The sequence below is a fragment of the Alligator sinensis genome, unplaced genomic scaffold (assembly GCF_000455745.1).
Source record: "Alligator sinensis unplaced genomic scaffold, ASM45574v1 scaffold322_1, whole genome shotgun sequence".
Classification (NCBI taxonomy): Eukaryota; Metazoa; Chordata; order Crocodylia; family Alligatoridae; genus Alligator; species Alligator sinensis.
In genome coordinates, this window is record NW_005842154.1 from 775319 (window position 1) to 802799 (window position 27481).

The 27481-nt window shown below is 46.3% G+C and overlaps 1 protein-coding gene across 5 annotated transcripts in view; it reads right to left on the bottom strand.

Annotated features, from left to right (window-relative positions):
* The window catches only part of NPHP4 (nephrocystin 4), a 104555-nt gene extending 77839 nt beyond the window's left edge, over positions 1–26716 (bottom strand). For 2 of the 5 annotated variants that reach the window (XM_025206412.1, XM_025206411.1), the window contains exons 1-6: positions 26633–26716; positions 24001–24191; positions 17200–17352; positions 9059–9231; positions 8381–8445; positions 5083–5238 (exon numbers count right to left, since the gene is read on the bottom strand). In XM_025206412.1, coding sequence (XP_025062197.1) covers positions 5083–5238; positions 8381–8445; positions 9059–9231; positions 17200–17352; positions 24001–24135 — 682 coding nt within the window. In that variant the 5' untranslated portion in view covers positions 24136–24191; positions 26633–26716. Of the gene's footprint in view, positions 1–5082; positions 5267–8380; positions 8446–9058; positions 9232–16271; positions 16398–17199; positions 17353–24000; positions 24192–26632 lie in introns of those variants that run through there. The other 3 variants (XM_025206413.1, XM_025206414.1, XM_025206415.1) reach the window with 3 other exon arrangements.
* Between the last annotated feature and the right edge of the window lie 765 nt (positions 26717–27481).

The window sequence follows — 27481 nt, forward strand, 5'->3', positions numbered from 1 at the left end:
GAGATCAAATCAGTTGGGCAATGTTTTATTGATATATTTACAATTTTAAAGCAAGTTGGAAGCCTACCAGTGCCTCTATCATCATCATAAAATTAATTCTAAATATCTATACAGTTTGGCATTTACTTTTGGCTTATTAGTACTAGAAAAATCAGAGCTACCCCTACCCCTTCGCTCACCAGGATCTGTAGTGCTGAGCAGCACTGATGTGCCAGTGTCCTTCACCTGCCCTTGCCCCTCACTCTCAACCCACAGCCTGCTCCCTGCCCCAGTCCCCTCACTCCTGACAGACAGGACCAAGTATGTGGATGATGAGTTTGTGGGGGTGGCTTGGGGGTGTGGGGTTTGTAGGTGGATTGTGGGGGGACTGTGGGTGTGACAGGGAAGGTATGGGGGGGCTGCTCAGGAGGGGGCAACCCCCTGCACAGGTCATGAACTGCCCCCCCACAGGGACCACAATCGTCGCACAGAAGCCACATTCCCTCTGCAGGGGCTACAGCCCCCCCGCAGGGGCCATGTGCCCCCGCCCACTCCCAACTCCCCCACTTACTCCCCCACCCAGTCCCAGCTCCCTGCTCGCTCCTCCAGGCCTCCCGCTTGCTCCACAGCCTGGTCCCAGCCCCATTGGGCCCCAGCATCCCCGCACTCACTGGCTGCAGCAGTGGCCATGAGGGTCACTCAGGGCCTCATGTCACAGCCCCCCCTCACGGTATGGGGCAGCGGGGAGCAGCAGGGATTGGCCCCAGCTGCCTGGCACCTGCACCTCCACTACTCCATCGCAGGGGTGTAACTCGGCTCAGCATGACATCGCACGGTGCTGCACACTATCAGGCAGCTCAGGGTCGCTGCAACTGTCATCCAGGGCTTGGCGCCACTCAGCCTGAGCAGCCCCAAGCTGCCTGACAGCGTGCAGCACCGCGTGGCGCCCTGCCAGGCGCCCCCTGCCAAGCCGGGTTGCACCCCTGCAATGTGGCAGTGGCAGCATGGGTGCCGTGGTCAGGGCTGATCCCCACTGTACCCCACGCCATGCCGGGGGGCTGTGCCATGAGGCCCTGAAAGCCACTGCTGCAGCCAGTTAGTGCAGGGCTGCTGGGGCCGGGCAGGAGGGAGGGCAGGGGGGACTGGGGGAGCAAGAAGCAGAGAGTTGGGACTGGGTGGGGGAGCGATCAGGGAGCTGGGGGAGCAATCAGAAAGCTGGGGGAGAGACTGGGGGGGGGGCAGGAAGCAATCAGGAAGCTGGGGCTGGGCAGGCCCCTCCCCCCCCCTCCAGCTACCCCACACCCCCTGCCTACCTGTCATGGAGCTTGGGTCCATGTCCCTGCAGCCTGCACTGCTGCTTGCCCTGCACGGGCAGTCAGTGTGCTGAAGCACCAGGGTAAGGGCCAGCCATAGAGACGTTCTGGCTGGCTACCAGAGCGTCTCTATGGAGGACCTGAGCCTCCGGTTACCTCAAGGCTTTCCTGCCTGGCTTTTTTTCCCCCAGGGTATTTTCTGATACCTGGATCTCCAGGCAGAGACGATCCTAGCAGGGTGTGGGCCCTGGGGCAAATCAGCCTGTGCAGGGTCCGGATGTGAAGGCAGCAGTGATGTTGGCAGAGGAGGGGAGTGGTGGGTGGCTAGATGCAAAGCCGGCAGCACCGCAGTCACCAGCTCTACGCCGCCCTGTAAGAGGGGCTGCAGCCACTCTGCCCAGCTTGGCCGGGCTCCCCAAAATGCGGGGCCTGGAGCAGTCATCCCAATTCGCCCTCTGCAGAGACAGCCCTGTCTCCAGGCAGCAAATTTTGCCCCTGCGCTGCAAATATGCAGCATGGGGAATATTTGTTCCCGGCATGAGTCTTGCAGCATCTCAGAGGGGTTTGAGATGCTGCAAGAGGCACAGGTGGGCTTGTGTGGATGTGCTCAAGGTGTCTGTGGGTTAAACCAGAGGATGGGGAATGGGGAGTACTGGATTCCAATTTCTACTGACTGGATGCAATATCTTGAGCAAAGGTCTGACAAACCCAGTACCTCCAGTCAGCCATCTGACAGTGACAGTGATATTTGCCTGTTTCCTGGTGGGTTTGCAAACAGTGTTTGTAAAGTGATTTAAGGTCTTCTGATACAAAGTGAGACCTAGTTGAGCATGCAATGTCTGGTAGACTCCTATGATATCCATGACTAGTCCTGCTGTCCCTTATGGCAGTGTTTCCCAACTTTTTCCAGCCCAAGCCACACTGACATTAATACAAATTTTCCACAGCATACCTGTTAAGGCATTCCCCATCCTCATACCTATTGTAGCTCCATTGCCATGGCAAAATTCTGCGGCACACCTGTTCATCTCTAATGGTATACTTTTGTGCTGTCGCACACTGGTTGGGAAACACTGCCTTATGGCAGAGGCTCATTTTAGAGGGCCTGTGCTTACCTTCTACAACCTATCTCTGGGGTAGTCCCATGATCTCACAGCAGTCGCCAAGGAGAAGATGAGCCCAACATCCCAGCTCTTTATCCAGCTTGCTCCCACACTTGCACTCTCTGCAAATGAGACAGCTGCCAGCATATGCATACACAGAAGTGGCACCTGATGACTTGGCACACTGCAGCCAAGTGGGGCTGCTTAATATTTAAGTGGTTGATGGGGTTGTTTCCGATTCTGAACAGCACATTCTGGTAAATATGTTCATGCCTCCTTGACTTTGCTGCATTAATGGTTGCTAATTAAAAAAGCCACATGGTTGTATCAATCCATGTGAATGACCCACAGGGATTGCTGAGCTTTTACTTCTCCCATTTCAACAGCAGCAGCAAGCTCTATGAAGTTTCAGTTGGATGATCTTATCCTATCATTCTTCTCCCCTCTAGTCACAGAACAGGCAAAGCCATTTGCTTTATTTCCTTTTTTGCTGCTCTGAGGGGTGCTGACAGATAGTTAATTCCTAAAGAGGTGCATCTTGGGTCTTTCCAAGAATGTAGTCAGAAAGGTGGACATCTTTGGCTGTGGGGCAGAGTCCCAGGCACGTGGGTTGGCTGCTGCAAAGGCTCTGCCCCCAACTCACCATTCATCAGCCTCTCTTTGAGTTTTCCTCTCTATTTAGGTATGAACTGGTGCCAGTTCTAGAAGATTCAGTCAGAACAGTTGGCCTCTCTGCCTCTGTACTCAAAGACACTGAGTTAGAGAGGTTGATAAGAAGAGTGTGAATAGCATGGCATAGAGACCAACAGGCATCTGAGCAAGAGGCTCAAAGAAAAGATCTTGTAATGAAGGCTAAACTATCTCTGGCTGAACTACTGCTGTGCATCTCCTACCTTAAAGCTTATTCTGCGGCTTATCTTCAGTCTACTAAGCAGCCCTAGTATTTAGGGGATTCATGGGTTTCATGAACTATATCCATGCAAAGGAACTGTGAGACTGTCTTGTGTGGATGCAGTCATGACCAGAGATCCCTTCTCTCCCAACAATGGCACAGTAGGTGAAGAGCCTATGTCAAGAATCCTGGCAATGAAGGACACAGCTCTGAGCTCGCAGAGCAAACATGAGATCCTGTAAAACCACAGAGAGCTCTGACATGCTGCAAAGCCATTTGGTCTTTTTTTTTAATTTTCCAATAATTTCTCTATATAACTCACAATAATGCATGGGTCCCTGGGCAGACTGCAGAGACTCTGAGGGCAGAGGATGGAAGAGTGGGCAAACCAGTCCAGGGCTGCACACTGTCTTTCCCTCTGGCCTCAGGGAAGCAGGTTAAAGGCCAGGCCTGATTTACCTTCACTACAGATCTCCCAGGGGTCTTAGGTTTGGGTTCTCAGTGGAGTTTTGCAGCCAGTGGGCACTGGGATCAGAGGCGAGGGATTCCAAGCCAGGCTCAGCACAGGCACAAGGCTCCTGTAGGAAGCCCTGACCTCCCAATGTGCCTGGGGGATCCATTAGCTTAGGGTGACCCCATACTCCTATGGCCCCCAAAGATGAAAGCAACTCCCACCATTTCCTCAGTTGAACAAGGGGACTTCCAGGGGTGTAGGTATGTGTGGGGGAGGAAGGAGGAAATCCTCACAGCAACTGACCCAAGACAAGGGACAGTGGAAGGCAGAAACTAAACCATAGCTCTTGACATTTAGCCGGGCCAGCTCTTCCTGATCAGCTCTGACAGAAAAGTCAAGGGAGGCTGTGAAATACAAACATTCAGGAGGCTGTGTGCACAAAGGGCTTTGTGGGACACAGCTCTACCCTCACCTTTGACTGTCAGAACAGCAGAACTAAGCCCTCTAACTGTGCACTGGCACCATGTGATAAGACACTCATGAAGAAGCTCCATCCCCAAGCCAAGGCAAGACCTGAATTCAGGGTCCTTTCTTGTTCTCTGCATCACACCCCTCTCCTCATCCCCACATCCTTGCTCCCACTCCATAGCCAGGAGACTGGTAGACAACTCTTCTCTTCCCACTATAGTCACCACTGGTGGGGGTATAATTCAGGCGTTTCCATCTGCTCCTAATAACTGGTGGACAGAGAAGGCCAAAAGGCCAGGTCCCTCCCTGGGGAGCCTGCAGACTTAGGCTCTACAAGCTTGAGTAGGTCCAAGTGGCAATGCCAATCCAGTCAAGCAGATAGCACCAGTGTTCCCATTTTTACTGCACTAGGGACAATCCAGCAGGTTGGCCTCCTCCTCAGGTACAGGCTTGGTGGGTCACTAACCCAGCTTTGCATTTTGCACGTGTTTCACCACTGACCACGTCTACAAAGCCAGCCTAGGCTGGACTCCATTCCTTTGGAGAATGGGCCACAGGCAGCACTAACTTCCCTAGGGGGAGTTCATTCCTAGATGAGATTTTCTTTTTACATTTGGGAAAATCTCATCTAGGGGGCACTGAGCACAGTCAGCTGGGGGAACTGAGCATAGTCGCTGCTAGAGGAACTGTCTTCTGGCAAGGGCTCTTCCAAAACTCAGAAGCTGGTAGGCATTATGTAAAAGCCCACGCATATAGGAGCAGGCAGACTGGAGGGTAAATCATGAACAGCAGAGCTTGGCATGTGCTAAGCTGATCTCACAACCCTGTGACTTGATTTACGCAAGTAGGAAGCAGAACAAATGGATCCCTTACTTGTGTCTCCTTGTGCTGGCAGCAACCCAGGAATTCTCTGCAGTCCAGACATCAGCAGGTTCTCAGGGAAAAGGTGATATACAGCTTCCAAGGGTGGGTGTAGCTTTAGGGTACACTGAAGGTGACTGTTCTCCATCACAGTCATGTATTTGTTCTCTAAACAGGAGAAAAAACTATGCAGTATCTGAAATCAGAGAGACAGACTGTAAACTCCAGCTGCTGGATAGAAAAGCAGATGCCCTGAAGGTATCGATAAATTGTAGTTTATGAGCAATGCAAAAGCTACTTTTAAAAAGCCATTTTCCCACAAACAGGCATCATGAATTAAAAGCTCTTTCATGCCAAACTGTAGTGAGAAGCTCTCAGATCTCCACACCCTGCAATGTTAGGGGACATGAAAACTATGCACAAACTGTGGAAGCTTGCAACTAAGCAACCTTGGATCACCTGGAGTTACATGCTCGCTCTTGACTGCAAGGAACTCAGAAGAAAATCCCTTCCCTAGGAGTTCTGCAACTAAGTGATTCTTGCTGAGGTTGTGCCTCAATTCTGTGAATTTCTAGCAGCTAAGGCCTACTCACCACAGATCAGGATTTGGACTGTCAGATTTCTGTGCCAGCTGCTTACAGTAGCAGGAAAATTCTTAATCCCAATAGCTGGCTTCCATAGATCCACAAGGTCACTTATTTTTAATTCACCTTCCCTAATTTTTCTCTGCCACCTTTCCTTGATCCCAAGTGGAAAAGTCAGGAGGTGGGGAAAATCAACACCATACCATTGCAGTTAAGTGGCATGCTCTCAGGAAGGAAGCCTGGTGCAACTCTATCTCACAGGAATGACTTGTTCTGAGGGGAAGGGTTGGGATGGAAGGGCATCTCCACACCAAAGCCGAAATGCGAGAGTCACTGTTTTGTGCCCTGATGCCCAGCGAGTCTCACGAGTCTTCAAAAGCTAACAGCAATGAGGCTCCGCTCTCAAGCTGCTAAGTAGCATTTGATATTCACAGAAAGCCCTTATGGAAAGTTAACAGCAGCACCTACACAAACTGGGACAACAAGGCTGCTTTCTTTTAGAACAACAATCAACTCCTGGCTACTTCGTGCTCTGACTGCCTCACATAGTTCCATGGCACCCCTTGGCACCTGGACAGGGACATTACTCACCTACAGTTTATTTCTCTTAAACTGCAATAAACACAAACAGCCATTCTCTGCAGGGAGTGATATACTGACCACAGACAGCTTCCTAACGGGCTGTCATGGCTGGCCTGGCAGCATCAGCTTCTCAAACATCTTTATTGACCAAGATCACCAAGCAGTCACAAAACCCATTCCTGTCACTTAGCATGAAGGCTCAGGATTTGCACTAAAAAATTGGTGCTTGGGCTGCCAGGCTTATTTTCTTAGTCTAGAAAGCAAACATCTTTCTGCAGGTGACCTTCTATGCAGAACTCTAGCTGGAGCAAAGGTAGACCAGGCTATCCTGCCAGTGGCCAAGAGAGGAGCCTCTTTTCCCTCCCTGGCCCATCATTCTGCTCTCCCTGCCTTCAGTCTGGGCCTGACTCAGCTGTGCCCTGGGCTCTGTTAGGGTCACCTAGTAGAACACCCATCAGAAGTGGGAATTAGCTACATCTCCATGGTGTATCAAATTGCTGGGATGATTGCAGTTTTGGCAGGATATTTAATGTGACATGGCTCATTATTCAGGGGAAGGAAGAATTCTTCCGTTTTCCTGCCACATGGCTTTGTGTTTCTCCTTGACTATTTGTGCTTTCCACTGGGTTCTTTCCAGCTAAAATATTGGTGCTGGCTAGCACCAGTTCCTCTCGAGATATGGCTGTCCAATGTTGGAGGCACAGACCTGCATTGCAGATCTGTGTTCTCATTCCCTTAGGAGTGCTGCAGATACAGCATGCAAGAAGCCTGCAGCTGATCCCTATGGGTGATCAAGGAGTTGTCTAGGTGAGCTCCAAAGAGAGACCTGATACCTTGGGGCTACTGTGGCATGAGGTCAATGTGACAGGATGTTTGGGGTGCCTGTCACTTCAAGAGAGGGGGCTGCTTGCAAAGCAGCCTGCAGGTATGGCAGAGGCAGGTGTGGAAGGGGGCCAGGCTTGAGCCATAAGCCCAGGGCCTGAGCTGAGTCAGGAAATCTAGCCCTGAGTGTCAGTGAGAGAGGAGCTCCTAACACAGTTGCTGAGCTGGGACAAGCAGCACTGAGTCCAGAAACGAGGCAGGCCTTGGAACAGATAGGACTGAGACCAGAAGTGGTTGAGCCCATAGCCTGGAGAGGAGCAGCAGAGAGCAGAGGGCCAGGGGCCCAGTGCCTGAGAGAGGCACTGCAGGCCTTGGAACAGACAGGCCTGGGAATAGGGGGCTAGGAGCCCAGTGCCCAAGAGGGGCTAGGCAGGTCTTGAAACAGATAGGGGCCAGGGGCCCAGCACCCAAGAGGGGTGATGCAGGCCTTGGAAAAGAGACAGAGGCAATGACACACAAGGGCTGCTGGTAAACAACACCTCGTGGTTGTGGAAGGGACTGAAGTGGAGATTAGGAGGTCCCAACTGGCCCAGCGAGAAAGAGGGACCAGAGCCCGTTGAGGGGCAGAATTAAAGGCCAGAGTAGGCTTTGGAAGAGATAGGCCTAAAGCACACAGAAAGAGAAAGAGCTTCAGCCCAGGAAGGAATAGGTACTTGGGAGAGGATCCGGTGCCTGGGAGAGATCAAGAGGGTCCAGTGCCCAGAAGGCACTAGGGAGCATTGAGAGAGGGTCTACTCTAGTGCATGGGGGGGGACGGACCAGGAGACTCTGGTGCCCAGGGGGGACTAGGGCGCATTGAGGGAAGCTCCATTGCCTGGGGCCTGCCAGAGGGCAGAGAGGTGTGTTGGCAGATCACTGGTGAGGCATGGGAGTGGGTATTGGGAAGGATGGAGACCAAGAACTTGGCCCTTAAGGCAATAACCACAAGCACCTGTGGTCCAAAGAGTAAGACCGGACTTGGGAAGCCCTGGGGCAGCCTCCCTTTTATCAGCCATCAAGGCATGGCGGGCAAGTAAAGGAGAGAGGGCCCCAAGGGGAGCCAGGTTGGCATGGGCCAAGCAGCCACCCCTGGGACAAGCACTTGCTACAGTCAAACATGGGAGAGAAATGACAAATCTCCCACTGCTCAGGAAAATCTTCCCCTGAGCAGCCCAGAAGCTTTGGCAGCTAGTACAGCACCTAGCAAAGGCTCCATCTCATGAGCAAATAACCTAACAACAGTGCATACAGGAAGAAAACAGTGGTAGATATTATCTGCTTACTTTCTATAGGGTCCTGGAGGAGTGGGTGTAGCAATGCTCGTGGTGTCCCATGGTACAGCTTGAGCCTGTAATTAAAGAGCAGAGCAAGACAAATGGGGAGTTTCAAATTACTGCAACCTACAGTGAGAATTTCCCAGGATGCATCTGTTCAACAGCATTCACTAACCCCTTCTGCGTTACTAACCCCTCTAATAGCAGACAGATCCCTTGGAGCCCTTAGCCGGCTGCTGAAATGTCAGGTCCCTTGTTCAAGCTGACTTTTCTGGGGGGTGGATCTTGATGTTTGAATCTAGGGTTAAGAGTTCCCTGCCTATCATGTAACTGGGAATGGGTTAAAATACATGTATATGAAGTCAAAGGGTCTCTTGCATACCAGCCTGTGCTGGGAATCTACATGGGACCCATTCTCCTTAGCTCCCCATGTCCCATGGTGCACAACAATTCTAGTATTCCCATTGCCTAGGAGGAAATGGAGGTACAAAGAGACTAATTTGCCCAGGGTCATACAGAAAGCCTGTGCTAAAGCTGAAGGTCCAATTTGCTGGAGTTGTAAGCTAATGCCCATAGTCTTCCTCCCTCACTGCAGAGCAATGACTGTGTGCTGACCCAGAACCTTATCCCACCCCACCCCTATGCAGATACTACAGCACACATCCTCTCAGAGCAGGAGGTACTCACCCTTTGCCCTTCACAGCCACATCTGTTGGCTCAGACTTGGCGTTGAACAGGCGCATGATTCCAAACCCACAGGAGAGATCCTGATGGGTCCCATCTTGCTTTCTTGCTGTGGCCACCACTTCCACAATGATGATGATGCCAGGGTGGTTTAAGGATGTGTGAAAATACACTGTCTGGGGGCAGGAAGGAATATGTCCAATCTCAGACCCCAATGGAACAGTAACCAGATAACACCTATGTCACAGCTGGAATGTAAGATCCAGCACAGTCACATTAACTACACACTTCCAGAATAATGAAGTCTCTGGTTGGAATTAGAGCAAGTGCCCTTTAAACATAGAAGTAAGAGTGGCAGACAGGGCATGATGCCTGTCTGGGAGGTTGTCTAACTGTAGTTTCCCTGACTCTCGCTTACATCCCTGGGCTATATATATTGTTTAAAGGAGAGGACTTGGTACTTCTACTCAGCAATGCGATTGCCACATCTTGCATAGCAATGAAAAGTTTTGCACATTTTGGCGCTACAGCAAGATGTCCAAAGCAGTCCTTACTCAGAGAAATCATTATTCCTGCCAAAGTGTGCATAGTGTCACCCACGAATGGCACCAAGAACCAATCCTATCTCTGACCCTGCTGGCTCAACTTAGCCCTGTATGTCTGTTTAAAGCTAGTAAATGTCAGAAACCTAGGGAGTGAAAAGCATTGTTAAAGTGCCCTGGGTTCCCTAGCCAATAAGGTTTGCTTACTCTCAGGCAGCAGACTCCATAAAAGCAGGGTTCAAACGCTTCATTTGACCCTATGTTACCACAGCACGCTTTAGGCTGGGAAAAGCAAAGCGACTGGCAAGCAGGAAGGTCTCTTATGGCCTCCATCTGCACTGATGCAGAAGGGAGTAATCCACAAAGACTGAGAGTATGATATGGAGCAAGAGGTCCAGGGAAGCAAGGAGGGGGCAAGGAGTGACATTATTTAAGCCAGGTTAATCTTTCTATTAAGGAGTCATTATCATGGTGTTGCAGAGACAACATTTACTGTAATCATAGACTGTCAGGAAGGGATAACGGAGAGAGACATTAAAACATCATCCTGGGGAAATAAATCGTTATTCTATTATCTTTTATTGCAAAATGATGAAATAATGCCTGCTAACTGCTGACAGGTGGCTGGACTGAGAGAGACTAATGCTTTGGTTTGCAAAGGATCAGGAAGCTGTAAAGTAGACCAGTTGTAAAACTAAGTTTACCACCGTCTCCTTAAATGCTAATAACAGCTTTAATAACAGTCCCCTCCTTTCATTTCTGCTGTAAAGCAGCAATAATCTTCCCAATTAAAGGTCACCTTGAGATGGTCATACTTCAACTGCCTGGAACACTGGATAAAAATGCCAAGGAAAAAAGTAAGGAGCAATTACCTCATGGGGCCAAGAGCTCAGAATTTACCCCACAGAAGTGTAAACTGATTCTCACCTACTTCATCCCCACATAAATTGGGATTTGCTCCTTGTTTGGCAACCATTGATCCTTCTGGATCATGGTGTATCCATGAGAGGTCACCCAGACCTTCGATACATAGAGTTGGGTTTTTTTGGAGAAGTGGAGGCTACCTAGACCTTCCATCCCCACTTTAGGCCACTGAGACAGAATCCAAAGGCCAGACTGAGTCCAGACATTTGGTACCTCCATGGCTGTATTTGTATAAGCGTCCAGGAATTGAACCCAGGACTCCTGTGCGGTATACAAGGATTCTACCACTAAACCACAGGGGACTCCTTTGCTCCTTGTAAACAACAGTAAAGCCTGTGCCGTGGGAAAGCCAAGACCCAAATCTTTAAAGGGCAGGGGAAAAGACATGCAGTCCAAGTGCATGCACATCAGAGGGCTAACCCACAACTCAATAAAATCAATGGAAAGATATCTACTGGTACCACTAGGCCCAAGGATCAGGTCTCCTACTGCTAATTAATGCTACTGCTTTTCTGGTCATAGCTTGGACTCTACCTCATTTGAAAAGCTGATGTGGAACTGCCTGGCTTCCATGACGGATCCAAATGCAGTAGCCAGCAAACTGACATCCACTAACATTCTGGCTGGCACTGGCACATTTATTGTTTCTGAGCTAAAATACTGTCATGTACCTTCTAGAAATATCTAATGGTTTCCTGAGACAGTTCAGCAGTGGATATGAACAAGGGTTTGCAAGTGTTCCTTGGGGAAAATATACTATGATACAAAAAAACTGTATTTGCCAGTTAGAATTTCATGATTAGAAGCTTCAGATCAGACTCAGCAAATTTCTTCTAAAGGATTCTTGCATGCAACAGAATGCGGGAGGATTTTACTCGCCCAAAATTACTATCTCCATTTGACAGTTATGCACCATGACGGGACAATCAGATTTGTCAATCATTTAAATAACTCCATTCTATAGCCTGCATCTTATGCACACATGCACATACACACAGAAAGATACAAAGAGCACTTTTACACGTGCTCTTAAGCACGTATGGTGCTTTAATTAGAGAGGCTCCAAGAGCCACTCTAATCAAGGTGCTGCCGTGTCTTGTGTATCAGCATCCCCATGCTTGAAAATGGCAGTACGGGCACTTGAACTAAAGCTTGCTCAACGAGCTTTAGTTCAAGCACCCCACCACCATTTTTAAGCACAGGAACGCTGATAGACGAGATGCAGAAGGCTGCTGGAGCAGAGCAACTGCCCCGTGCTCCAGCAGACTCAATTAATCAAGTCTGCTGCAACATACTGTAATTCCAGCATGTCAGAGCAGCCTCGGCACTCATGTATAGGCGCCCAGGATGTTTAGCCCTTGTGCTGTACTTTCATTTTTCAATAGGACTAGCATAATCAACCATAAGCACTCAATGACATTTTTTGACTGAGAAGCTCATTTAAGCTCTGTGCAGACTCATGGCCTGCTATGAATTTGCTCACATCCCCTTCTAGAAATCTTTATTCTGCTCCAATTTGTTATTAGAGGTATTAAGAAGTAACCTAACCTCCCTAAACGGCAAACTTTATCAATATTAATTAGTGACCTGTCAAACCAGCAGTTTCTCCCTTTCATATTGTTTGTCCTGCAGTGCTACTTGCCTTCTGCATCTCGTCATACATGTCTATATAGCTTTTAATTTAAGAAAAGAAGCAAACAAAGATGAACACTAAGCCTGTTACTAATCACACAGAAAAATGAGATTGCTCTTCCAGAGGATGCCACATGGACAATCAATAACTACACTGCTACAAAAGAACAAAACCCCACAGCTGCCGCCTCTGGTCACCCAGGCTGCTCAAGACAATGGGCAATTTGTTCAGCTTCCCAGACAGCTTCCATTTTCTTCCCTTCATTTATAATGCATGAGACCCATTTGTCAGAGGTGATGAGCAGGCACTGAACCTGGCCCTTTTGGTTTATGGAGTCACTGATGGACACTACAGAATGCTGAAATGTTGAAGAGGAGAAGGGGCAAAGCTACAGAAGGACTTACAGTAAGAGTGACATGTACAAGAACAGTAGCATTAAGTCTCCATGTCTCCTCCTTTTTCTCTTGCAACACAAGCACCCTGGGTGACCTCAGTAGCTACTATGGTTTCACTTATTTTCTTTATGCTGATCACAAAGAGATGTACTAATATGCTCCCAGCTTCACCCCTGTCTAGGATCTGTAGTCTAGATGCTTCCATAGTGTCTCTGGGTGACACTGTATTGCTATGCCCACAACTTTTTTGTGTGGCTCCATTATACACAGAAAAACACGGTAACCCCTTGGGGAAGGCCACTGGAGAGAGCTCTGCAGTTAATAAATGAACCCCACCAGACTGGTCCTCAGATGGTGGAGCACTAACAACTCGCACCAGCAGAGAGCTCACCCCATCTTTCTACCACAGCTTGCTTCACTCTCTTCCAAGTCCTCAATTCCAGGCCTCTGAAGGCAGTGACTTTCTGTCCTTCTGGATTTAGGAAACATGCTCACCAAATGATGTAAAAACATGCAAGGGTGTGTGCGGGCCGGGAGCGGTCTGAGGCCCTCGGGGGCGCGCGGCGGGCTGTGGCCAGCAGCCCTGGCACGCGGGTCGGGGAATGCAGGCCGGCGGACTAGAATTAGGCACGGACGCGTAGCGGTTGATTAAAGATTATTTTACTTACACCGTAGATGGTCGCGGTGCAGGCAGGAAAACTTGCTTGAGTTGCAGTTACAGATAGGAAAGAAGAGCGGACAAGAGTTCTAATCTCGCGAACTCTAGCCCAATCCGGCTAAAGGCTCTAAAACCGCGAGCCCATCGTGTCAACCGAAGAAAACAACTCGGAGAAGAGCTCTGGATACACTCACATGAAGTTTGCTAGGCTCCGTGGAACTTGCGCGCAGGGAAGGGGTTCATTGAGGGATCGCACTCAGCGACGGGGAGAGGCCAGAGGTTGATCAGACCCCTATAGCCTTTTTAAGGTACACGCTGGGTCCGTTAGGCTCCGCAGCGCTTGGAGTTCTTCACGAGACGTGAAGTCCTCCTCCTCCACGAGATGGTTGTGGAGTCCTCCAACTTGGGCGGAAACCGCTCAAGCCTCTTTATACGGCTTGCAAGCCAATCGCTAGCTGCCACGTGGGAATAATTTAGAACTGGCCAATAGTGGGACACAAATTTGCATGCGAGTGACAGGAACTTCTTTGCACAGGGGTTTTCTCTTTGCAACTGAGAAATGCACCCTGCAAAGAAAGCTCCTCGTGGCGGGAAATAATTTAGCAGTGCCGAAGCGCGCACACAAAATCACACCCTTGGGTTGTGACAGGGTGCATAGCCCTTCTACCTGCCCCCCACTCCTAAAAACCTGAAAAACTGAATCCACAAAGTGAGGCAAAGCTGGGTCCATGAAACCAAGCATTTGAGAGATGACAAAATTAAACAATTAAGATGTTGGCCGCAATGCTAACGAGATTTTAGTGCAGCTATAGTCTTCCTGCTCAGTTAGTGTGGAGTATACCTAGAACCATAAGATTCTGTGTTATGCGTGCATTGCTATTGCAAACTAGAAAGTACCTAGAATATGTGATAACGCTTGCTTTCTGCTCTGGGGGAAACTTTACAGCTGTGAAACCCATTGCTTGAATATCAGAGCTTGCAAAATTAAGGCTGGGTTAATACTAGTTATTTTGCACGTAACTTACATGTACGCATAACTTGTTATCTGATATGTGCTCAGTTCATAAATCCTACTTATTTTATTATTATCTTGATAAAAAGCATTTGCAGCATATAACAGTGCATTGAACACTGTTCATGTAGCTTTCAGTTCTCTATGATGTTGGCCTCTGTTACACTTTTTAGTTAAAAAAAATCTCCACTAGTTAATTAATTATTAAAAGACCCAGGGAAGGAATGCATATGCCAATAATATAACTTGTCTAATGCTGCTGATACACTCATAAATAAATGCAGTTGGCTTTGAATCTATGCTGAATTGTACCCTTGATACTGTTTATTTATCATTAAATTGAACAAAAGTTAAAATTAGAAGCTTTAGGAACAGAGAGGCTAAATCTTAGTTCAGCTCAGTGTCCAAAATGCAGGGATCTGTTTTCTCCTTTCCTTTTATCTTTGCACAAATGCAACAATTATTCAGAGTAGGACAATCAGATTGCTACTCCACACACACCTGTAAAAATCTGCCACAAAGCCCAAGCTTTTCTCTCATATATAAGATGGAGAAGAAGATTTCTTTAGTTGATTAAAACTGTACAAAATCCTGGTTTTTTAATCAATTATGAATGTTAAGGTAATAAGAAAAAGGCACAATGGCTGAAAGATGTCATGAAGGCCCCTCTTCATTCCTAGAGTAACACTGCCCTCTGCTGTCATGTCTCAAGCACTACATGTAACACAAAAAGAAATTTCCAGTCATTAGCTAGATCCGTTACCCAGATTTGGGATTAACAAAAGGCCTGTCTTCTGAATTGAAATTCAAACTAATTCAACACAATTGAGATGTAATTGCATCCTAATGGACCACATCTAAGACAAATCATGGTCATATCCAATTCATCATCATTCTGTAAAAATTGCTATTGTTCTAAATGTATAAAAATAAATGAATGAAAGAAAGCATAGATAGCAGAAGGATGAAAGGCATCTGAATGCTGATAAATGAACTGCCCATAGAAGTCTTAATAGAGAAAATATGCACAGCAGGAGAAAGAGTATCACTAGACTAGACCCTGCAAACACTTAGGGCTTGATAATCAGAAGCACCAAGTTTTCAGAGCTCCCACAGAGTGCAACCAAAGCTCTGGATTCCCAGCACCTCTGGAAAGAAGATACCTAGCAAGCATAATGCTTGGTGCTATGGAATGGTGGCCATACTAAATTTTCAGGACTAGACCATAAAAAATAGCATCAGAGATGGCTTGATTTTTAGACAAACTAAACAAGTGAAGGAGTCCTCTCTGTTTCCTAATGTTTTAACCAATGTTGTTTAAAATAGCCCGATCTACCATATAACACATGCATGTGTCCTACCCTGTGTCATTTTGCTACTTTTAGGATTTATCCTCAAAATAATTCCATTTCATAGTAACTGCATTCTCTAATTAATCATCTGTATTATGTGCTTTTAGCTCATTAAATGCCTCCATAATAACTGAGTTACTCTAAATTGCTGTGTTTCAGGAAAGCATTAGTTTGTGCAGTAATCTCAGGTCATCCTGTATGATGAAAGTGCTTTTGCATTGCCTGGGACCAGGTGTAATCTCTCTTGCTCAGCAAGGCGTCTATGTGTTAAAAAGGAGGACTCTTATTTGAAGTGAGATTTTGATACAGAATCTTGCAACAAACTACAGATTCCCAGTTTCTGCCAGCAGTAGCCCAGACAGCTCCTTGTATTAATTATGGAAGCTGATAGAATTTAACCCCATCATCTCATCTCAAAAGAAAAGATACTGAGAATGGAAACCTCTATGATTCACAGAAGGTGAGACTAGGGAAGCAGACCCATAACCAGAAATGAGCCATGATGAATTCTGCGAAGTCCTCCTCTGCCTTAGACTGCTCCCCTTTACCTCACATACAAAAGAGGGCAGATCCCCTCCCAGTCCAACCTACCTGTCCTTTGTTTACTGAACCCTAGGGAAGCAGTGGAGGGAGAGACCAGCAGAAGCTCCTGCGTGCACTGAGGAAGCAAAGGCTGGTCTAAAATGAAGCTGATGCTTACCGTTTATTGCAATATCAATAAAAGTGCGTGGGATTTATGCTGTGAAGGGAAGAAGAGCTCTCCCATTAGCGTTTCAATGGCACCTGGCAGATTGATGTTACACTCCAAAGGAGCCCTTTCAGATTCCTGTGTGATTTATGAGAAAAGCAGCCCCTTTTATACTCTAACATTCAGAGACATGAGCCTTCTGATACAGTACTATTATTATCATTCACAGTTTATACAGTGCCATTGGCATGCAAAGGGTGTTATTTACAATAGGTTATTCAGTAGCCTAATCTCTGGATGCCTGTGCTTCATGTCATGCTTAGAACACTTTATGTCAGATATTCATCTCCAGGTCTTCCTAAATCTATAGGGATGTATATGTTCAAGTGACTCTTATTACTAAATAGAACTCTGCTGTTTGTTACAATACTGGATATCTGGCATACGCTAAATTCACACCGATGCAGACACCCAGCAAGGGGGCAAGCTTGCCATTCCCTTCTATCAACATTAACATACACAAACAAGCCATCTCAGGACATCAAAGGCCTGCTTATGCTCTGAAACACATGATTTACTTGCTCTGATATCTGCCCAACATAGCCAGTACAGTTTCAGAGTTCATGGAAGGCCTGCTCTGAGCCCATGCCACTACCTGATATATAAGCAGGGAGCAGGATCTACCAGCTTAGTCAAGAGTATCCTTCTTTGCCATATTGGAGATACCCCTGCTGTGTTGGTTTCAGCTGGGAGTTACACTGCATGTAGCACAACTGCAGAAGCAGTGAGTGGGCTGCAGCATGGGCTGTCTCTTTGACATAACCTATGGCTTAACTCCAGCTTATGTCCCAAGCATTTTAGGTATCTACATTCATTCACATTGCTCTGTGTGACTGAGAGAGTATATTGAGATCATCTGTGATTTCTGGTTGGGTCCTACCTCATTGAAACTGGCTCTGGGTGGCTGTCCTGGGATAGCCTTCAGGGGCCTGGTGCTGCTTTTCCAGGTTCTCCCAAAGAAATGGCGATATGTGATGTCAAAGAGGGTCATGCGGAGCTGGTATTCAACTCCAGCTAAGCCTTCCAGTGCTCTCTGGAATACAAGAACACACAAACACCAAATGGGAGATTTAGCAGTTTCCAACCCCAAACGTACCCGGAAATGAAGCTGCATCCGTAAGAAAATCAAGAATGAAGAAACATTGATATTAAAATGGTAAGGACTGTTATGAACAACAGCAAAAAAACAAGTGTGTTCTCAAAAAGAAGAGAAGGACATTTTCTTTTGACTGTTTCTCTTCAGTAGCCAGACAAGGTTCTTTGGGTAAATATGATATCTTTTATTAGACCAACTAAATAGTTAGAAAAAGTGTTTGTTGTAAACTTGCAGACACAAACACCCTACTTCGGGCATAGGAAGTGTCTGCTGTTGTTCTGTGTTCTCTTGGTTGGAACAGAAGCCAATATGCAAAATGCAGGTCTGTCAAAATGCAAATGCATGACAGTGAAGATCAGAGGCAATGGGAGACAACAGGTGTGAGACGGGTAGGTGGGGGGGAAGGGAGGAATGCTGACCTGGTGATAGAATGTAGCTGGTAAAATGCAGACAAGTTACCTGCAGTTATCAGATGGCAGGCAAGTTATAATGTGCTATAAATACAATATCTATATTTAGCCCACGATTTTTTGTATCCAGTAGATTTATGAAGTGAAGTTTGTAGGCTCATCTACAAAAGGTGTTTTGTATATTTCCTTTGAGGATTAGAACCGAGAGATTGGAGAGAGAGTGGTTGTCTTGTGAGAAGTGTGCACCCACAGGTAATTGGGTATCTTTGTCTTTGATAGATTTTCAGTGTGCATTTATTCTGGTACACAGTTGTTGTTTGGTTTCTCCCACATATTTTCCATCAGGGCATTTAGCGCACTGGATGAGATATATTTCATTTCTGGAGGTGTGGGTGTAATATGCAGGAATGGCAATGGTTCTGTTGTGGAGTGTAGTTGTTGTGGGAGTAGTGGAGATGTGTTAGCAGGTTTTACATTTTTTGTCCCAGCATGGTCTGGATCCATTTGTGTGTTTTGGGCCATAGGAGGTTTGCTTCTGGTGATGAGATTAGTGGGGTTCAGTGCTTGTTTAAAGGCTAGGATGGGGGGGTTTGGGAAGATCTCTTTTATTGTTGATCATTTCATTGTTCATTCTTTCCCTGAAGCAGTCAATATAGCAGTCAAGGTTTGAATTTCATCCACTGTGAGGTGTCCAATCTGATTTTTGGGGGTTTTGGGGGTTAAATTTTTCATGAAACAATCAACAACAAATGCCACCATAACAACCTCTCCCTCTCAGACAGAAGGGCCATAGAATCTCTAAGATCCAGCAACCAAAATAGTAATAAAACCAGCAGATAAAGAAGGAGCTATAGTTATCCTTAACCATGAAAACTACATAAAAGAAGCCAACAGACAATTCTCTGACTTCACTTACTATGAAAAATTAGAGGAAGATCTAATTCCTTTTTTCACCTTAAAACTCAAAACCACTATTAAATCATTTCCATCTGAACTACAAGAAAAACTACAGAACTTGATCCCCACCCCTACCCAACTCAGGGACTTTTTAGATGCTCCCTAAAATCTACAAACAAGGGAACCCAGGCAGACCTATAATATCCAACCATGGAACCCTAACTGAGGAAATATCAGGTTTCATCAAATCCATCCTAAAACCTCTTGTCACCCAAAGAGCAAGTTTTGTCCAAGACACAAAAGACTTTCTACAAAAACTTAAAATCATAGGCCCCCTCCCCAGCAATACCCTCCTAGCCACCATGGATGTTACCAGCTTATATACCAACATCCCACACCAGAATAGCATCCAAACCTGCCTTACATATCTACAAGAACAAGATTACAACTCAGAGTATGGACCTAAAGATATTACTAAACTTATACAATTCATCCTCACACACAACAACTTCACTTTCAATAACCAACACTTCCTCCAGACCACAGGCAGTTATGGGCATCAAAATGGCCCCACAATATGCCAGCCTTTTTATGCACCACCTGGAAGAAAAATGTCGCAAGAACTGCAACATCAAGCCATGCTATACTTAAGATATATAGATAACACCTTCATCATTTGGATCAAAAACCTGCAATCTCTGATTTCCATCACAAAATCAATAAACATCACCCCCTCCATCAGACTATCCCTTGAATACTCCAGCACCAACATTTCCTTTTTAGACACTAGGATCAGTATCCAGAATGGTAAAATACAAACCACCATATACAAGAAACCCATGGACCAACATACCTATCTGCACAGAACCAGCAATCACCCTAAACACACTGAAAAAAACTAATTTACAGACAGCCCCTCCAATACCACCGAATTTGCACTGAGAACACCCACAATTGTCACCTCACAAATCTCAAAAGGGCTTTCACTCAACAAAGACACTCCTCCAGAGAGATAGATTGCACTTTCAAAAGAACCACCCAGATACCACATGAGGAATTGCTGCAGTACAAAAAGAAAATCCTCACGAATTGCACACTGTTAGTTATGACATACTATCTTTCCCTGGAACTATACAAAAAATCCTCAAACAATTGCAATGCATATTGGAAGAAGACCCAAACCTTAAAGAGATCTTCCCAGTACCACCCATCCTAGCCGTTAAATAAACAGCAAACCTTGTCAATCTCATCACCAGAAGTAAATTTCCTACAGCCCAAAACACACATATGAATCGAGACTATGCCAGGACAAAAAATGTAAAACCTGCCAACACATCTCCACTACTCCCACAACAACTACACTCCACAACAGAGCCATTACCATTCCTGGATCATACACCTGCACCTCCAGAAATTTAATACATCTCATCCAATGCACTAAATACCCTGATGGAAAATATGTAGGAGAACCAAACAACTGCGTACCAGAACGAACGCACATCAAAAGTCTATCAAAGGCAAGAATACCCAATTATCTGTGGGTGCACACTTCTCACAAGACAACTGCTCTCTCTCCAATCTCTCAGTTCTAATCCTCAAAGGGAATTTACAAAACATCTTTCGTAGATGAGCCTACAAACTACACTTTATAAATTTACTGGATACAAAAAACCATAGGCTAAATATAGACATTGGATTTATGGCATATTATAACTTGCCTGCCGTCCGATAACCCCACGTAACCTCTCTACGTTTTACCAGCTACATTCTATTACCAGGTCAACATTCCCCACTTTCCCTCCTACCCTCCCATCTACCTGTCTCTCACAGCCTCTGATCCTCACTGCCACGCATATGCATTTGCACAGAGCAGCATTCTGCATACTGCCTTCTATTCCATCCAGGAGAACTCAAAACAATAGCAGACTCTCCCTATGCTTGAAGAAGGGTGTTTGTGCCCAAAAGTCTGCAAAGAACAATTTTTCCAACTATTTGGTTTTTCTAATAAACTATATCACACTTATCCAAAGAATCTTGTCTGCCTATGTCCTTAGACCAACATGGCTACAACCAACACCCCTGAAACATGGAAGATATTGAATTCTTCAGTAGCAATAAACTTAAGCCATTAACTCGGTGGTCAGTCAATATCTCCAGCAACATTCATGTCTCTCCCGCTGTTTTTGCTTTTCACATATTCAAGCGATAGTATATTAAAAACTTATATTACAAAGATAGTCACAGAGGGTTTAAGGCTCTGTTGTGCTGGGCTCTGTCCAGGCATGTAATTAAGACGACAGTCCCAACCCTCAAATTAGTTACAGTCTACATGGCACACACATATGGCAAGGAAAGTTGAGAAGAAAAGGTCATAAAATTAACAAAGCTGAATAGAAAGGCACAATCACAGTCCTCATCTGCCTGACCAGTACCAAATGGGAGTGATTTTTAGGCATCACAGCAAAGGCAAGCCTTGTGGAGAAGTTTAAAAGAAGGAAAGAAGCGATTTGGTTTCTACAAAGTTAGACCTAGATGCTGCTATGTTTTCTATTGTCAAGTAATATAGAAACATTATCTCTTCTATTAAGCTCCTGGCAATGAATTGGTTCCTCAATATTACTCTTGCAAGGGGTAATTAACCTGCACCTCTTAGTAACTAGCTTTTCAGGTTGGATAAGAGGGGCCTGTACCACACAGTGATCTGGTTTTTCCCTCGCCTCCTTCCTGTCTTGTAAATGTTGATTCATTTTACTGGTCTGAAAGTCATTCTGTCCTTCCTGATTTATTTTAATTAAGTCCTCCTGGAGGACTCTCAAGCAAGCCAAGATGTTCTTTTTCTCTTCAGGTGGCAAGCTTTCAAAGGAAGCCATGAGATTTACTTCCTCATCTAAGTAGGAGCATTAACATCTCTCCCTTTCCTCCTTTGGGTCAACCTCCAGTCCATCAGTTGAATCTAATTTGATCAGATTTCTGGATTCTTGTCTAATAGACCTAGGTGCTAATACTGCACGTGTGAACCCATGCTGCCAGAATGCAATGGAAATGCTCAAATGCAATGGAAAAAAACTCCATCTGACTGTGGGCTCTGGTCTGCACTCTAAGTGAAGACAATATTCAATGTGTCGCAAAGAATCCAAATCAGATAACTTGTCAACAATTGGTGTAAGTCAATGGTGTGATGCACTGTGGACAGTGCAATTTAACTTATGCGTGCCTGTCACTGACTTATGATTTAAATACATTAGAAGTGCACCGACACATTGGTCCCATATCGGATCAACACCGATATAAGGAAAATGAACAGTATTGGCAATCAGCTTTTTTTGGCTAATGTGGCCTATAATGTTGCTGATAAATGCCCAGTGCGTGCATGTAGTCACAGCTCAGCACGCAGGCAGCCAGGAGCGCACCTGGCAGCATTGAGATCAGCCAGGTCTGGCTGGTAAGTTCGCTGTGAGGGCATGGGGATGGAGGGTAGATTGAGGCCGCAGCAGTGAGGGAGGAAGTGGGGTTAGGGCAGGCGCTGCACAGCCAGGGTGGGGTGCAGGATGGAGTTGTAAGCGGCTCGTCCACAAGGTGCGTGGGGAGGGGCAGCACTCCCATAGCTGCGCGCACCCTGGGAGGACATGGGGAGGTGTATGCCCCTGGATCTGCGTGCAGGGCAAGGGTGGGCTGCTGCTGCAAGCTGGGGCAACGCCAGGCTCTTCCTGGTGGAGGGGGGGTTGGGCCAAGACTGCATTTGGGGCAGGCGGCAGCAGTGGAAGGGAGCTACAGCGAATTATGGGGTGGCTGTAGCTGAATTTCTGAACTATCTAAGGGATTTAGACACAACTCCTATTCATGCTGCTAGGAGATACCGTATGGCTAATTCCCTCAGTTTGTTTTGGAAATCTCAGCCTTCTGTGTCCTTTGGCCTGAAACCAGAACAGCGGTAGTTCAGGTCCAAAGCCAAAAACGTATAAAAAAATAAAAGCAAGTCAGTTTTTTAGCATAGCCAAAATTAAGCTTTTTTTTTTTAAACCTACCAGCCCCCCTTCATATTTCCGATATTGCCATCATCTTTAGAAGAGTAGAGAGATACTGTCAAATGGAATATTAATGATCTAGTAATTCTACATTATTTAGTAGCACAATGCCTTAACCCACTGAACTGTATGGTACATCATGTTATGTTTTTACCAGAGCTCTAGCACAATGTATCAAACTCTTTTTTTCTCCTTTGGAAACACTTCTGAAGGCAGAACACTGCTATAGCTGATGAAAACCTTCACTATCGCTACAGATCCACCACACCCAATTTTCCAGTCAGGAAATACACTGACAAAAATTCTCTCCAGATTAGAGTAACCAACCCATTGAAGAGTTTTTTCTGCTAGCATTATGCCTCAGAAACCAATCTTCACCTTTGTTTCCTTTTGCCTCAGAAAAAGCTGAGTCTTAACCAAATGAGAAAGGTATATAAACACAAGAGAGAGCATGGCTTGTAGAGGCTTTTAGTAATAGACAGCTACACAGTAAATGGTAACTTGAATATGTTAGCAGCTTGACTCTCCAAAATACAATCTATTAACCAAATGCTACTCCAATGAGCATTATTGTGGCAGTGCATCTTTGGGTTCCTGCCACTTTATGGGTGGAGGCAGGCAGCTACCAGGTGCCTAATGGGGGCAGCCATTTTGGGAACACTAGGTATGTACAGTTTGCAGTTTGCTGCTGCCAGGCCAGGCAAAAACACTGCCTAGCTGAGCTGTGGCATGGAACATCCACACGTAAGAGCAGGAGGCTCTTGGTCATGGGCATGACCTAAAACTACACCCTGCCAGGGAAGGGTGGCCTGGTGGGGCTGAGGACACTAGTCTGATTCTGCATTAAGGGCTACAGATCTAACCTCAATGGCTGCCTTCATATGGTACAAATATAGGCGTTTGCAATTAATGGCACTGAACCAAAATGCTGAACTGCTAGCCAGAGACAAGCTGTTTTTCCCCACTGAAAATCTCTTAATAAAAGTCACATTCATTTTTAAATTACTTTTCTTTGGTGACAAGGATGAGACAGATCTCCCAAGCCTACCTCCAAGGCCCTTTGGCCCTGGTGAGGTGAAGTGGGCAACTGCGGCAGTCCCCACTGGATAGGGTTAAAGGACCTCCTACGTGCCTGTCACACAGCCTAAAACTCAGTTATTTCTGTGAAAAGTTTGAGTATTAAAACACTCTAATCAGAAAGAGACAGGTATGAGGACTGTGCAGCCAGAAGGGAGACAGAATAGTCCTTTTACCTGCTTAATCAAAGTTCCCTCGATGTACTTCAGGACACACTGAAATGCTGTTGATTCCCTCCGGATCTGCCGTCTCCTTTGCGAGTGCGGAGGGACAGTCAGATTCTGCACAAAAACCCTTTCCCATTCACTCATCTTGCTGCTTAAAAGGTCACGTCTTCCTCTAGGCACCTGCTACGGAGAACATTCATCTACAAATAAAACCCATCAGGGGAAACGCATGCTCAGAACCTGCCAACTTAAAACCAGGATGAGAACAACAGAGCACAATGGAGAATTTATATATATGTTACCTAACATTTAATTTTTATTAAACAATGAAGCTTTCTTGAGCTCTTCCCCCAGGTAATGTGGTGCCCATGCTCCCCCTTTTCCTTCCAGCAAGGAGCTAGACGTGACTCCCTGGGGAGTCAGTGCATGCAGCTGTGAGCATCTGCCAGAGGTCACTTAGGAGCACTGAGTCCTTATGGCACTACTTGCCCATGACGCCTGAGAGCCTGAGGCATGAGCTGAGCTCACTGTGGGAGAACACAGAACACTGCCTCATAGGAAAGGTTACCCACCAATCAAGCATTATAGCTGGTGCCTGCGAGTTTCTGCTATTTCTCATAGAACACACAGCCCAGTAGGAAATTATGTGGCAGGGCCCCTTGGCCACTGGGACTCTGGATTACAGGGGCTAAAACAGTGGGTGGAGTAAACCCTGCTCTACAAGCTGCAGCAGGACAGAATTTCTGTTATAGCATGTCTGACAGAAACTGCCTGCCACACTCTGCAATGGAAGCAAAAATGGAGCTATGGAGATTGTCCTACACCAAGCAATGCTGAGGAAAGACTGATGTCTTTCAGTCTTTTAGGAGACAGGCCTTATTTTTCCCTGTGTCTGGGTACTCAGTCCCCTTGTGGTGGGAAATGTGGCCGTGTGGGGTAGGCATTGCTACAATGGAAGTAAAAAAGCCCTATGACAGACCAGGATAACAGACTCATGCTATCCAAAGCTGAGTTATCTTTATTTCATTCTGTACAGCATTCCTACTGTTCTGAGACCTAAAAGCACCCTCAGTTTTTAATACATGATTCTTAACCAGGGATGCAGTCAGAGCTGATTTTTTGGTTAAAGCAAAAAATTGAACTTTGTAGAGTGGGGCTCAACAGTTTGGTTCTACCACAAACTCCTGGAGTGACTGTAGGAAACTCAGTTGCTTTCCCTGAGCTACTACAGTAATGGAGCAGTGTAATTAGACAGATAAAAGATTGCTCAGTGAAACTGTCTTGCTTGGGTTCCTCTTGTAGTAACAGAGCACTAAAGCTTAGTTTTAATTCGGTATCAGGAGACAATATGTGCTTATTTCTAAATGGTACCTTCCTCTGTTACTAGAAATTGGGGCCAATTTTTCTTTTTGTTCTCGTGGCAGGCACCAGTTGAGCAGGCTGTGGAGCAGCCAACAGGTACAGAGTGGCCTAGCAAAACAATCACATGACTGCAAGAGGGCTCCTGGACTGGAGGATGGGGCTGGGTAGCCTCACTATAAACACAGGCCCTCAGAGTTAAGCAGGCAGTTGCTGCTGGAGTACCATTGCCCAGCTGGAGCTGCTGCCCCCAGAACACCTGGAGGTTAAGGGTGGAAACTATGGGGATGGAGCAGGGTCCTGGTCCTGGGGAATGACCTAAAACACCACCCTGCTAGCGTTGGATGGTGTGCTGGGGCTGCCTGCGGTGGGGGGGGCCTCAGGAAATGCCACACCAGTGCCTCCCTAGTAAGAAGGCTGTGTAAAGTAGGGTCCACATAGGTAGGCCTGAAGGACTGTGCGTAGGTCAGCCTTAGTGATTAAGTGAGCTGTGTTTAGAGGGGCCCAAGAATGTGGACCTGTAGGGGAGAGTAAGGGTGAGTGGCTCAATAGCTTAACCAAAGTAACCTCAACTGGTCAATGGTGAGGCCAGGACCAGAATGCTCATAGGGCCCGAGCGCTCACCATGAGGGATGGCCAGAGCCAAAGGCCTGGAGTCCCAACTGGCCTAAAAGCAAGGCCAGGGCCTGTGTGGCCTGGGGTCCCAGAGGGGGCCACTGCTGAGAAAGAAAAGGGCTTAGGGAGGCTTTACAGCCCAGAATGAGGGTGGGGAGCCTAGAAGGAGGGATACAGGTGAGGTCTGAATGCAAGGTAAGCGTAGTGAGGTCAATAGTGGGGCCGGAGCCACATAGTGATTCCATCTGAGAGGCATGCGAACAGTGTAGGGATGGTATGGAGCTGTGTATTATGTCCTTGGCATCAGGGCATTAAATGGGCAGCCTCCCACCTAGGAACACCTGTCTTTATTACAGCAAAGGTGAGGCAGGTGGGCAGGCCAATGATTAAACCGGACTCATAACAACCCCGTCTCAGTTCTCCATACTCTCCCTAACCTAGGTGTAGGAAGGTTTGTGGGTCATACCATCTACTGAAATTCCTACCTGCTACATGGACCCGAGGGAAGAACTGTCCCCTCTTTGGGAGGGGAAATCCCAATTCCAAACTTCCCAGCTTCTCTCCTGGAAATGCTTTTCTGAAGAACAGATGACTGGGGCCACTTTGGGGTAATTTAAGAATAATTACCATGAAGACAAACAGCAGTAAAGATATGTAAAGCATTTACCTGCCAGGACTTTTTTTGAAATTCACTTTTGCTCACGTTGCCAGGTGAGAACTGTATTGCTTGTACCTTGGTGTATAGGATCTGATCATGGGAGGAAAAAAAATACTTGTTCTTGAAGTGCCCAGGAACAAAGGGCCTAATACAACATAGAATAATATATCCAAGCTAGCAACCTCCTGTGAGATCATGAAACACAATTTTATAAAAGTAGTAAGCAACATCCTGGAGCTTGAGCCTTCTGAAGCTTATAATAAGGATGATCATTGTAGGAAAATGGTCTTTTTCCCTATCAGATATTGACAGCAAATGCATCCCCTGTTCATAGACATCAGAGTGCTTAGATTTTTGGCTGCTGTCCCAGATGGGACCAAGCCATAACTAACTCCTGGGGCAGAAGGAGGTTTCTTTGTCCCACATGGACCATGCTGTCATGAGCAGTTTTACTCAAAATTCCCATCACTGCTACAAGAATGCAACTATACTATGATAGCAGTGGGAACAGAGTTAGGGCTACCTGTGATCCAGGACTGTTTAATGACCCAGTAACAGTCTTATGCATCTGCTGCAATTCTTAAGGTTGTTAAGGTTGACTTGAAATGCATGAGGTTTTATAAATAACCAATATTGGGAAGGGAACTTTCTTTACAAAAAATGAAAGAAAAGGTTCTGATGCAATTACATGACTCCAGTTGCTGGGTCATTAAGGGAAATATCAAATTGTACCAAACTTCTGATAAGACTGAGAATTGACAGTGTCAGTGTTGCTTTCTGCTCCCTGGAACAGAATGACATTCTGGTTGTCATGCCAGTGTCTGCTCTGTGCTAGTGCTGCTCTGTTGCCACCATCAG